We start from the raw sequence: 14508 nt of genomic DNA, 5'->3' as shown, positions 1-14508 counted from the left end.
TGGGGAAGAGTTAAGAACCTCTGCACCTCTCCTCTCCATTCTCCTTCCCTGGGCCCTAATTGAGTAGGGCTCAGAGAATGTAGAAATACTTCACTTCTCTTATTTCTCATCAACCTTGAAGTATGTTTCCCTCCATGCAGAAGGCAGTGTGGAAGCTTGGGAGTAGAAGGACATATGTAAACAGTACTTATTAGCTGATGCATTGCACAGTGAATTCATACACCATACCTAGAATGATCTTGAAGTTTTCCCCTATAGTGAAGGTGAAATACATAATTTTACAAATATTTTCATGATGAAGTTGAGCTGATTTATATCAAGAAATTACCCTTTTCCCAGTTTTAAAATTAAGACTAATGAAGTATTGTCACATTTAAGATGTGTGAAACTAAGCATGCAAATAAACTGAGAAAAGACTAATCTATTTTTAGCAGAATTCCCTTCTGCATGACTGATAGGTAGAAAACCTATGTACCTATTAAATATCCACAAGTTAATTGTATTTTTTCCATTTTTCTCCATTTAACATATTTAGCTTGTAATCTAAGTTATGATTTATAGTTTTGTTGGGTTTTCATGAATCAACTTTGACAACATATTCAGAATACAAAGGTCTGGATCACAAATGAAAGGACAGAAGACACACAAAAGTTATGCCATTGCCAAGGGTTTAAAAAAATAAGTTATGGAAGAACTTTAGGAAAAAACAAACTGACTATGGGTTTCATCCATTGGACCACACTACCTCCAACTAAGCTGAAGAAAAAAAAAAACAACTCTAAAATAAGCCACAGACACTTAGGGAAAGGAACAGTAATAGGTGTCAAGAGGTCTTTATTGAAATAACAGCACAGTTACACTTCTAATACCCTTTCCACTTGTATACAATAGGTTAAAAATGCTTGCTACATACAGTGCACAGACAGTTCAAAAATTAGAAACCAACTCAACTGCATTTGAAATAAATAAAATAGCCTATTTAATAACTTAAAGTAAAATTACTGTACAATATGAAAATAAGATACATAAATGTTAGGATCTACAATGCCGTAGAAATAAAATTATTCTGCATTACATAAAACAGTGCAAAAAAAAATCCAAATAAGCTTTTGGAGTGCAAAGTTTAAATTTTTCATTTTTAATTATCATGCAGACATAGCATTTCAAGCCATGCTACAGTCTATGGTAAAATTTTTCATTGTAAGAGGAGAAATGCTAGCCAGGAAGTTCACTGTACCATCAAGTGTTGCATCACATCACAAGGCTGCCGCTCTGCCACTACAGTACAGTTTAGGAGGGAGGTATCTTGTTGCATTCAAAAAACTGAAATTAGCGAATTTCTGAAGCAAATGCATTTACCTTTTAACCCTGAAACAAACAAAAAAATGAACAAAATAATAATTATATCCCTGGTTTTTGGAAAAAAGGCCTGTATCACATGATGAACTAAGAAGCAGTTTTCCTTTCATCTTTAACTCCATAATGATCCGTAGTAAAAACCATATAACTTTTGAGATATATAAAATTCTGACCTCTAGCTGACAAATGGTACAATATCATGGGATTGTGAGAAAAGCAAAAGTCATTTCTGAACACCTATGTCTAATTTGTGTAGAACTTGGCTGCATTACATTGTAATAATATGCTTAGAGTTCAAAGTTCAATGTGTATACAAAACTGTTATTTAGGCAAAGACCAAGGAATGCATTTAATACTAAACCGTAAACACATCGTCCACCTTGACCTTGGAGTGCACATTGACAATATACGAGCTCTTCTGTGGACTTTGGCAACAAGACTACACATAGCAGGTCACAGCAGCACGAGCTCACAGGGAAGACTGAAAGCACGCAGAACACCAGCACCCAACACCTCCTATCAAAGGGAACATGGGAAGAGGGGCCGCCTCCTGCTAAGCCACTTCCTTGGTCGGTCTATGTTCTTCAAATCTGTGACTTCCATAACCCAGCAGTCTTTAAGTCTCTGTGCTTTCACTGCATGGAGACACTGGGTGCACTCTAGCCACTGTAAGTCCAGAGGGTTACAGTTCTGTCTGCGGAGGATGACAGGAAGGACAGGTCCTGGGTGTGCCACCGGCACTGAATCACTTTGTCCTTGTGCTCCCCCACCACCATGATGGGAAGCTGCTTAGTGAGGTCTCCTAAATTAAAAGAAAAAGAGATATTGATTTACAACACAAAATAAGTATCTGTATAGAGTTCTCAAACTGCCTATTAGAACATTACAGTACGAAAACTCCTCAGCCGTATGAAGGTAATACACAGAAAGGCTTAAGGTGGGATAGGCCACTGAATACCCGTCGTGCCAGTACTATCCCATAACATACAGGCAGCGGCCTTAGACATTTTGGCGCCTCACCTGCAGTTCTCTCAGGCCTGTTACAGTTGCCGTCCCCCTGAATTAAGTCATTTATTACCTCCAAACCTCTACCATCCCAGAGAAAGCCACCATCATGTCTCCCCTGAACTGTTCCAATAGCATCTTCACTGACATAATCTAGCTTCCTTACAAAACTTAAAACTGTCTTTTTAAAATATGTGATTTATAGTAAGAAATATCTATTTGGCTCTATTTCTGGCATATGAGTTCATCATGGTCAAAGAGTTCATCAGTCATGTCTGAGTAATGAAGCCTCCATAAAAACCCAAAAGGTCAGAGTTCAGGGAGCTTCCAGGCCAGTGAACATATGGAGATTGGGGAGAATGGAAGACCCCTGGAGAAGGCATGAAAAGCACATGCCCTTCCTACAAACATCACCCTACCTGGCTGTTCCTGAATTATATCCTTTCATAAAAACTTGTTCTAATAAATAAAATCTGGATTCTGTGAGCTGGTGAAGCAAATTAATAGAACCCAAGGAAGGGGTTTTGGGGAAACTGATTTACAGACAAGTTGTTCAGTAACACTGGTATCAATCTGTTTTGAAATCAGCATCTAAATGGGATGGGGTAGATACTACATTGAAGGACTGAACACTCTGCCTGTGAACATGACTATTTCTGGGCAGAAATGCCAGAACTGAGTTGAGCTGTAGAATACCCAACTGGTATTTGGAGAATTGTTTATTTATGTGTGGGGAACACACATATGCCTCCCTACATTGGAAATTGGGCCCAGCAACCCAAAAGGAAATGTAATTCAGATCATATCACTCCCTCTTTTAAATATTTCAAAGGATTGCCATTATGCTCTTTAAAATACCTATATGGCCCTGACTCTAGCTAATAAGCTCTTCTCTTTCCCAGGTTCCCCAGGTCCCAGTCACACTAGCTTCCTGCAGTGTAGGCTCACAGGGAAAATTCACGCGGCCTCAGCACCTTCATGCTTTCTATGGTTTCTGAAGTCCTAGAGTGGCTCCCTCCTTCTCATTATTTAAGTCTCTTTGCAACAGCACTTCCCTGGTGAGAACTACTCTATCCCACCTAAAACTTCCTCCCTACCCTAGTTCTCAGCTAGTTTTTTAAGACCATTTGCCAATAGCTAAAATTATATCATTTACTGGTTTACTTTTTATCCATCTGTAAAATGTAAGTTCCATCAAGGAGTAGTTACCTGTCTTAGTCATCTTTCTATCCCTAGATATTTGTTTAATGAATTCTTAACTAATCACACAAAGTCACTAAGTGTTCTAAAGCAGAGGCAAACAGGAGCGGGTAAACACCCACTTCAGCATCTGCCACTACTGAACACAGCATAGTTCAGTACAACAGACGTTGATTCTTTTAAACATCTGAAAAACCTAATATTTTAAAAAGGGTCCATTTTTTAAACCTCAGTTAATTTAATAATTTGCTACAATTTGTCTCTATATAGTAACAGTAAATTGCCCAGAAAAGACTATAAGACTAAAATTCAAAAATGTTGGATAGTCAGTGATAACAGATTAACAAAAAAGAAAGACTCTAAACTGAACAGCAGGGACTGAAAACAAGGAAGCAGGTCAATGTCAATCACCTTGTAGGTTTGTCACCTTGATTTTCATGTCATAGGATCCTGTTAGTAAGTAGTGAGCTCCAGGGGAGAACCGAACAGAGCGAACATCACTGGAGTGAGGGTGGTAGCTCTGCACCATTCGCCCTCCTCTTATATCATACAGCATGCAGCTAGAATCTTCTTGTCCTGTGGCTAAAAGACGGCCACTGGGGTCTACAGCTACAGATGCCACTGCACTGCCTACAGCAGGAGAAATGGAAGTTTCAATATGGAAAAGTCAATACAGCTTATTAACTCAACAGCTCATTACATTTGCTGAACCATATACCAAGGATTTAACATAGCTTATAATCACAGAAGAATTCAAACTGATGTCAATCAACAAACACTTGTGTCCTATTTAGGGGCAAGGTATGAAGCAAGATTCTGTGAGTAATAAGAAAAAGACGACTGGGACAGCATAATAGAGCTTTCACTGCTGTCCACAAAACTCCCATATGCAACTTAAGAGTTTAGTAGGGGGATAATAAGTTAAATTAAAAAATAGGTTTTAGGACACGGTATAGGAAATGTCTCAAAGCAATACAATTTAATACCAACAGGAATACAACAGATTATAAGCTGAATGCACAGGCTGGAGCCCCAACTCCAGACCATGTATTTTCAAACAGTAATGCCCCAAAGAGCATGAAATGCTTGTTAAGAGATGAAAAAAATCTCTAAAAATCAATAGTGTTTTATAGCCCTCCAAAGCTATATCCCATCCCCTCCCCCCAAAATCTTATTCCTTGTAAGTATTTAATTCCTCTTATTAAGAAAATATTTAACATAGCTTTTCTCCTTAGTATGGGCAATAACAAAAATAAAGTTGCAGAACAATACTCTAGACCAAAGTGTCCTGGGAAGACTTCTCAGAAAAGGGACATCAGTTAGATCCTGAAAAACATTTAACAATATAAATGGGAGGGACAGGGAGTTATATGTATGACACAGACATATTATTTTGAAATTTTATTACTTGTATTTCAAACATATCTTATTAGTTTGAAATTTTGATTGAAAAAACAAGGAGGCTAATATGGGCCCTCCCTGGTGGTGCAACAGGTTAAAGCACAGCACTATGAAGCTACCGCAGCCACAGCAGCGTAAGTTTGATTCCCGGCCAGGCAGGTGGCGCACGTGGGGTGGCAGGCTCTGCTGTCTCACCCGCTGCTCCGCTCAGCATTGTGTTTCAGCACATCCGCCTGTTCTGCTCCCCACTCTGTCTCTGGTGAACACTCTCACCCCCCACACCACCCACACCTCTAGCCTACACCCCAGTTCTTGAATGCATAAATAAATAACAACCCTCCAAAAGTTAGGAATATAAAGCAGGCCCTAGCACTTGAAATAATGCCAAAGAATTGCTGTTAGAAACCACAGAGACTATAAAAAGAGTCTAAAATAAAGGCGACAGCAAAAACTGTTACTCTGTAGTCTCAATCTACATGAAACAATTCAAGATGTGTTAACTTAAAAAAGCAAGACATTTATGTGCTACCATTTTTGTGTTGGTATGGTTAAAGAAGAAGGGAGCTTATGATATATGTAAACTTTTGGGTGCTATATTTACACAGTATTTCCAGAAGAATAAACAAAGACCTAGTCCTTTGGATAAACACAAAGAATAGGACTGGAAGGAAAATAGTATACTCTCTTTGTTCCATTTCCATTTTTAACCATGTGCATACATTTAAAAAAATGTCTTTTAAAGGTCTGAGTTTTAAAATGGCCCTACTACCAGAATAATTTGGGGCAAAATATCTAATGTCACTGGTCTTTGGTCCCCTAAACTATCATTTTTACAAATAAAATCACATAAAGATATTGTCAAAGAAATTAACATAATCGGACTTCCGGAAGATGGCGGCAGGGTAAAGACACTGAGATCACTGTGTCCAGGCTTGCATAGGAATTGAGGACTGAAAACGGACTATAGACTTACTTACTGCAAGTTTCAACCCAAACGAAAACACCTGGACTCGCTAGAAGGTAGATAACTGAGGGGAAATCGGCGGGAAATCCCAGGCGCCTGGAAATTCTACGGGCTGCAGGAGCGGCTTTGCCCCACACTAAACCCTGGAGGTAAAGCTGGACGGCTCAGCTCAGTGAGTGGAGCCCAGGCTGTGGAAAAACTGCAAATCTGATCCTCAATACCTGGGTGAGGGAAAAACCGCTGAGACTGCCAACCCGATCCCGAGCACCTGGGCGCCCTGCAAAGCCGCTGATCAGCTCGACCAGCTCGGGAAACGGCAAGATAGCGGCAGAATAAAGACCCGAGAGGACTACATCCAAACTCGCACGGGATTATATAAAATCGGACTATAGACTTTCATGCTACTAGTTTCAACCCAAATGAGAACACCCTGGACTCACTAGAAGGAAAAATAACAGAGGGAGAACCGGCAATTGGGGAGTTCCCACAAGGGAAGCCGCACAGGCAGGACCTGATCCCGGAACGCCAGCGGCTTCCTGCTCTTTCAGCTCCTTTAAAAATCTAGGCGCCTGGACCGCTGCAGACCTGTTGCTGACCTTTGCCCCAACAGCCCCGACAAAGCCCTGGATATAAACTGAGACAACACAGCTAGGTGAGTGGAACCCAAGCTGCTGCGGGGGGCGGGAACCAACCACAGGCCCAACCCTAGGACAATGCAGCAATCTTGCATGGGCACATTCAACATAGAGAGGCCCTAGGAAGTGCCTCAAATGGGGAGACTTGCTCAGGGGTCTACCTGCTTACCACATCTACCCACAAAAACTGTGGTAAAACCCTGGAGTTAGAGATACAGCTGGGCTCTGTGAAAGGACCTCCGGCAGGTGGGAGGCACTGCTCAGGGAGGACTATTTGAACTAAACAAAAAGAGCCCTGAAAGCTCAAAGGGAGGACTGGCAGCCTGCTCAGCTGGGAGGATTTCAGCCCTCTGGCACTCCCCTGCACTCCTGTGGGGAGGGGGAGATCCCACCCCCACAACAGAGGCTGAAGACTTGGGAGCCAGAAAAGCTCACAGTACTTAGAGTGTAAACAAAGCCAGCCACCAACTCAACCAAAGGCCCAGCTCCAGGGAGACCTACAACACTTCTAATTCATCATAACCACCACGGGCACACCAAGCATAGAGGGAACCTGGGACATCTGAAGGCTACAAAGATCAACAGACACCTTCCACCTTACTAGAAGAGGCTGAACAACACAAGAGTCCCCGGACTGTTACCAGCTGAGACAACAGACACAATTACACACAGTGGGGGCTGGGAAAAACAACACAACCCAGAATACCCTCCACAACTGAAGTGTCTGGAAGTCCCACAGGTATTCCAGAAAGAACATCCAAGAAAAAAAAATGCCGGCCAACAGTAGCAACACCGTATCTCAGCGAATAGAAAGTATTAGAAAATACACAACAGGGAAAAGAAGACAAACAAATATTCAAGCAAGTCCACAGGGGGAAAATTCAACACAAAAAGATCAGTCAACAGAAAACACCAAAGAAATAGAAGAACTGTTCAACCTACCAGATAAAGAATTCAGAATCATCATGATAAACAAACAAAATGAAATGAGGCAAGCCATCCAGGAGTTGAAGGAAACGAATGAAACAAATGAAAAAAATATGAGACAAGTAATCAGCGAACTTAAGAAAGAAAATGAGACATTAAAAAAGGAAATAGAAGAAATGCAGGCAATGAAAAGGCCACTAGAAGAGATAAAGAGTGCTGGGAAAAGTTAAGAAATTAACATAATCAACAAAGTACCAAGTGTTCATTTTTTTTGTTGTTGTTCCTATTCCTTTTAACATATATTCTGTAGGAGAAAAGAAGTAGGTTAGGGGCAATATAAAAAGTTTCTTTCTCATTTAAATTCTAGGAAAACTTACCAGTTCCATGGAAGGTTGTACCAACAACACGAACACAACTTGGTACTCGAAGGTCCCAGAATCTAACGGTCTTATCTTGAGACCCAGATGCAATCATCCAGCCACTCCAGGTATAAAGTGCTAAAATATGTCCTGTGAAATACCACATCCTCAGTTATAAAATGGAACAATACTGGTCTCTAACACATTCGAAGCTAAATGCTCCTTATTACCAGGCATTCGAAGGTCTGGCTATCAAATATTAAGTCAAATTGGTAGATCTCCTGCATACATCCATGTTGACAATTTTGAAGAAATCAAAATTCAGTAAAACATACCTCAAAGTCATACTGAACACTCTTTATTTAGTGTCTCAGTATTTCCAAACATCATAGTATGGAAAAAATAAATTTATCATTTGAAGTTATGGCAAATTTTCCTCAAAGGAAGCACAGAATTATGGAGTCATATTGCCAGCTTTGGAAGAGGCAGACATAGGGTCCTATCTCAGATTTACCACACTGATCTATAATATGACATAAATCACTTCTCACACTCAAGTTTCACTTTTTTCATGTATAAGATGGAGATAAAACTTCCTGCCTCATAAGACTGTTGTGATGATGAAATTAAGGAATTATATCTATAAATAAAAATGTCAGCAACTTGGAAAACATTAGCTATCATTACTGTGTTGCTATCAGAAGTTCACAATTTCCATTTTTGAAATAAAAATTCCCTGTCTTGTTAAGTCCCTTTTGATGAAGTGTAGCCCTTAGTGAAAATGGCACCTGAGGGGGGAGGTCATCCAGGAGGAGGGATGATGAAGGCACAAGAAAGCAGCCTCCGAGACTGCTGCCACGTACCGGTGTGCCCGCTCAGAGCATGGAGGCCCTGTCCTCGCTGACAGTCAGTTGTATAAATGTTACAGTCCCCTGCTCCAGCACTTATTAAAATAGCTCCACCACTTTCCGGGCCTTCCATGAATGCCAAGTCTCTAATTGTCCCATCATGCATGCTAAATTCCAGATCCGGTCCTGAAACAGCAGTAAGAATTAAAAAAAAAAAAAAAAAAAAAAAATGCTGCTCAATTTCATGTGATCATTTGAAATTTCTAAACTGCCTCAAACATGACCAAGCATAAAGGCAGAGTGGTATGGGCTCACTTCATTTTACTGAGCCAAGGACTTCAAGAAACCCCTATTCAGTTATCACCATTCCCAAAACAGCTATCTGTAGATTTACTTTCTTGTATTCCATCTCAAAGAAAATAAAAGAGCATATAGATTCTCTTTACAAAATATGCATTAAAAATTCTGGTGGTTATTTAAAAAGTATTTTCTTTAAAGCTAATTTTCTAAGGACTAGAAACCACCTTGCCGCCTGTAAAAACTTACTAAAAAAGAATAATGACTCTTGAATGTGACTAAGCAATTTCAATGCCCCAAATTTCTCCTTCATGCTATATTCCTAGATCTTAATGAAGAAACAGAGAGCTGTCAAGAGCCCACATGAGGCACGCCTAACGCATGCGCCACCAGTGGCTGCTCACACACACAGCCCCTACCTGTGGCGTTACAGGTCTCTGCATTGAAGGGCAACACTTTGACGTATTTGTCATTTGATCCTGTTGCTAGTAACTGCCCACAAGGACTCCAGGCCACGCAGTAAATGGATCCTTTATGGTGTTTATTCCTTTTAAAACGCACCACTGGTTGCTTAGGGATGTCATGTGCACTACAAAGAAAAATTACAGAAAGATATTTCCATTTTTTGTTCGCCAAAGTTAATGAATATGAAATTCTGGTGGTTCTTGAGGGAGAAAACAGATACCAGACAACAGGTTAACAACAATTTCAAACTCTTAGGATAAACAAATTCATAGCATTTTAAAAATACAAAAGTAAAACCATAAATCATCATCATATTAACCTCTCATTTCAGACCTGTTCAGGGAACAGGATACTTTTAAAAGTTTCCATTTCACATATTTTTCAGATTTTAAATGAGAAACCAAAGGAAATGAATTTTTAAAGAGAGCTAGTAATGCTACCAAATTCAAAAAGCTCAACACACATTTAATAATCATTATGAGTAACTACCTAAAGTGAGAGGAGGTAAAGGACAGATGAAAAATAAGGAGGCAAAAGATGTGTCCAGAGTTAAAAAATTTTTAAGAAACTTTATTAATAAGAAAGACTGATAGGCCCTCCCTGGTGGCGCAGCGGGTTAAAGCACAGCACTGAGAAGCTAAAGCCACTTCTGCATGAGTTCGATCCCCGCCTGCCCCGGAGGTGACCACATGGCGTGTCAGACCTCTCCTGACCCGCCCGCTGCTCCCCTCAGCAGTGTACTTCGATGATCTGCCGGTTCTGCTCCCCACTCTGTACCTGGTGAAGCCTCTCACTGCCCCTGAGCCTCTGGCCTGTACCCCAGTTCTGTATGTACAAATAAATCTTAAAAAAACAAAAAAAGAAAAAGAAAGACTGACAAATCTCTAATACCTTGTAGATATTTACTACTGATCTACATCAGGTCAAAAGATTGTTTTAACTGCAGTCAAGTCACTGCTAGTGCCCACTAATTCTTTCTTTACATAAATTTTACCTCTACCCATTTTGCTCTCTTGCCTCTGCAGTCACACTAGCCATCAATGATAGCAGCTTCTTACCTTTTTTATGGATCCACGTGCATTAAGACTGGACCCAGAGTCAGAGTGATGGTCTCAAGATATATTTAGATCACAACACTGCTCTACTTAAAACTTTCAGCAGCTTCCCACTACACTCAGGATAAATTCCAAAATGGCTATAAAGCTCTGCTAATTTATTCATGTCTGTTTCTCACACACTCCAGCTCACGGACATATTGCAGTTCCCCACAAAGCTTCTGCTCCCTCTGTTTTTAACTCTTCACATGGAGGTGGGGGGAGGGGTCTATTCATCCTCAGATCTCAGCTTTAATACCTCATTGCAAAGAGGTTTTGCTCTGACTCTGCAGTCCTCTCATCACCCCATTTTACTCTTTTTATAGTATCTAATACTTTTTCTTCCAAACTTTTAGCACAATGCATAATTTATTTGTATGTCCATTGTCTCCACTAAACCAGAAGCTCCATGAAGTCAATGAATATGTTCTTTTTTACTCCCAACCACTTCCAAACCTAGAATAATACCTAGCACATAAAAGGAACTTAAAATGTTATTTGTTAAATAAAGGGACTAATTTTAACACAAGTCAGTTTCCCTACAAAACGTCATGGAACTTTTATGCCAGTATATGAAATACAAAAGGGAAACAATTAAGATCAGATTAACCCTAAAAATACAAATCATTGGTTTTGCCTCCATAATTATTGCTATTTGCCACTCTGATCTGAAATTCTGCCTAATCTTTTTCATATATTCCTACTCAACTAAAAAACTGAACACCAATAGGGCCCTCCCTGGTGGTGCAACGGGTTAAAGCACAGCACTATGAAGCTAGCCACAGCCACTGCAGGTGGAGTTCAGTCCCTTGGCCTGGGAACTGGCCCACATGCCTCAGCAGACCTTTCCTGACCCGCCCTCTGCTCCCCTCAGCAGTGGATTTCAGTCCATCTGCCTGTTCTGCTCCCCACTCTGTCTCTGGTGACTCCTCTCACAAACCCCCACCCGCCGCATGCACCTCAGGCCTACAACCCAGTTCTTGTACACAAAGTCTTTTTCTTAAAAAAAAAAGTATAAACACCTATCCTTACCTTGGATCAATAACTTCCGGATAGGCACATACTCTCAGAGTTTTTGAATTTGAGCCAACAGCATATAAACCACCACCTGGATGGAAAGCCACTGCTCTAACAGCTTGTGTGTCTTCCAGAGTATTAATACAAACAAATTGTTTTTTTGACTTGTCATCCTGTAAAAAGAATATGAATGTATCCCATAAAAATGAATTGGAAAGAATTCATCTTTATTTTAAATTCAGTTGAACTGGATAATTTACCTTGTATCACTTTATGTACATTACATACTCATATATTCTCTTAAGTGGAAATCCAAGTTAGCCCAATTTTCTGCCTTTTGCGTTCATTACTAAATTTAAAGTGCAGATTGCTCAGACATTCAAGTTTTTCTATGCTATGACAATTGATGGCATTGCCTCAAATTAAGTACATTTGCTCCTCCAATGCATTTTTAAAATTTGTTGCCATTTAAAACTAGATGTTACTTAAAAAACCTACACTTAAGCTTTTCTCGAAAAACAAAAGAACTAAAAACACTAGATTAGTGTTAGGACAAAGGAGTACTCCTTTGTGCACAGGACACTATTCCTGTGCTTATCACATAAATGGTTAGCTTTACTCATGCTACCTTTTGCCTCCATGAACATCTAAACTAATGCCTTTGTTTGTGGGGCAAAAATTTGAACTAGGAAAATTAAGAGGGAGTGAAGCTGTATAATACTAAGGAAGGATGTCTGGTTCCAAACCAAAAAAAAAAAAAAGCTTTAATGAGAAGCCCAAAAGTGATATCAGTTAACACCTGAGCAAATTAACCACTGGCTTCAGAGAGTAGTACACAGTCCCAAGTCACCCCCAGGATCACTACCGGGTCAATAACATGAAGATTATCACGTGCTTTCTGACATAAACTTCTCATTTAGCCCAGTGAAAACTCAAGACTGCTGGGAGATAAATACCAGCATTTAATAACGATAATGATTATTTCTAAAAATGGTTCTTTAACTTGAGAATTCCTTAGCAAAAATTACAAAGTATTACCTCTTCCCCTCTGGACCTTGATAGAATCCCTGAAGAATCTCCAAAAGGTGGCTTAATGACAGAATGTTCGGATGAGCTGCATGAACAGAAATAGAATGACATTTACTCTGAACATCAAAACAGAAGTTAAATTTATCCTTTCAATCTCTATCTCTAATATTTATCTTTTTTTTTTTTTTTTTGCAAAATGCCCTCACTGGTTCCAGTCAGTTTTTCTCTGGAGCCATTTGTTAAAAAGTTCTTGATATCAAGCAGTTATAAAGATGGGCTGAAAAGCCATTCTAAAAAGCAGACTCAGTCAAAAGTCAAAGTTCACAAATTGAAGTCAAATATCCAACACTTTCACCTGCTTGGTTCCAGAATCTTGGTTTTATGCTTCATCCTATCTCAGGCAAGAACCTGAGTTGCTCTCAGGGAAGTTATCTAGCCCCAGAGAAAAATCTAACAGAGATTAACATTTGAGGATGCCACAATAAAGTAATGTTTCCATTACTTTAAAATCAAAAGAACTAAAAACACTAGATTAGTGTTAGGACAAAGGATCTGTCCTTTAGTGATAGGTATTCAGGAAACTAAACATACAAACATATTGTACACACACACCCAACACGGAGGGAGTTCATGTCCCCAGGAAAAACAAAAAGCAGTATGAGAGGAAAAGTGTTCCTGTTGCATCACATGACTTAACTGGCCATGGTGTGGATACCGATTTAGACAAAAAGTAATACATACTGGAAAAAAGGGAAAAAGTGTGTTGTTGGTGATGTGCATAGTAGCTAAATCTACCTGGCAGGGGATTAAAGGATAATAGATGTAGTAGTAAAAGCAGGTTAAACAGAAATGTGGCAATATAGATCAAAAGAGACAGCTAGCTGTTAGCTGGACTGAAATGGCAGCCTACTAGAAATAGAAATCATGGATAAGATGGGTATTATAAGTCTCTTAGTGTAATATGCATTGATAAAAATAAAGTTTTAAGGCCCTCCCTGGTGGCGCAGCGGGTTAAAGCACAGCACTAAGAAGCTAAAGCCACTTCCGCATGAGTTCGATCCCCGCCTGCCCTGGAGGTGACCACATGGCGTGGCAGACCTCTCCTGACCCGCCCTCTGTTCCCCTCAGCAGTGTACTTCGTCAATCTGCCTGTTCTGCTCCCCACTCTGTCTCTGGTGAATCCTCTCACCCTCCTGTACCCCAGTTCTGTATGAATAAATAAGTCTTAAAAAAAATTTTAAAATCTGACTCCTAATTTTGGAAGCATACAAAATAAGTATTTTAGAAACTTTAAAGAAGAAAATACTGAGTGCACTTGTGTCCTGAAGTATAAGACTCAGCTTTTGATGCTAGATTGTATGGTTAATTCCTAGGACCATCCAAATGCCTAAAGCAAGTTTTGTATTTTTAAATGAACTACTCTGTAAGGTGTTTAATATTAAGAACAGATGAAGAAAATGATCCTTAACTACTCCTAGTACATAGATTAAAAACTTGTTTAGCAAGATAAAAAACTTTCCTTGACTAGTGAAAACTAAGTACAGAAGATATTCAATAGTTGTTGCAAGAGTTGCCAACACTATCTTGCTGTAATCAACCCTTCATGTTACAAAACCTGTTGTGCTCTAAAAGTCTGTGAATTAAACAGATTTGCTGAAAGGTAGCAAGAGAAAAGAAAGTCAGGGAGAAGACAAAGCCTCAAACTTCATGACCACTGAGTAAGATGGCTTATAAAAAATAGAATGTCTTGGTGGTGGTGAGAAAATAAAAAGAAAAATATAAAGAGATTTAGAAGTTAGTAGAAGAGAATATAGATAAATGAAGGTAGATTAGGAAAAAAAATTGGTAGTTAATAAATTCAAAAAACTTTTATTTGTAAGACTCCTAAGAAAGGCCCTCCTTGGTGGT

At 39.6% G+C, this 14508-nt stretch overlaps 1 protein-coding gene across 1 annotated transcript in view; it reads right to left on the bottom strand.

The window, feature by feature from the left end:
• Nucleotides 1-823: 823 nt before the first annotated feature.
• WDR47 (WD repeat domain 47) overlaps nucleotides 824-14508 on the bottom strand; it is a 27854-nt gene continuing 14169 nt past the window's right edge. The window contains exons 7-13 of the mRNA XM_012730025.1: nucleotides 12610-12712; nucleotides 11587-11744; nucleotides 9415-9584; nucleotides 8714-8884; nucleotides 7869-8000; nucleotides 3976-4194; nucleotides 824-2161 (exon numbers count right to left, since the gene is read on the bottom strand). Coding sequence (XP_012585479.1) covers nucleotides 2019-2161; nucleotides 3976-4194; nucleotides 7869-8000; nucleotides 8714-8884; nucleotides 9415-9584; nucleotides 11587-11744; nucleotides 12610-12712 — 1096 coding nt within the window. The 3' untranslated portion in view covers nucleotides 824-2018. The remainder of the gene's footprint in view (nucleotides 2162-3975; nucleotides 4195-7868; nucleotides 8001-8713; nucleotides 8885-9414; nucleotides 9585-11586; nucleotides 11745-12609; nucleotides 12713-14508) is intronic.

The sequence above is a fragment of the Condylura cristata genome, unplaced genomic scaffold (assembly GCF_000260355.1).
Source record: "Condylura cristata isolate star-nosed mole 26May11 unplaced genomic scaffold, ConCri1.0 scaffold00026, whole genome shotgun sequence".
In the NCBI taxonomy this organism is placed as follows: Eukaryota; Metazoa; Chordata; class Mammalia; order Eulipotyphla; family Talpidae; genus Condylura; species Condylura cristata.
This window is presented reverse-complemented; position numbering and strand designations above follow the sequence as displayed.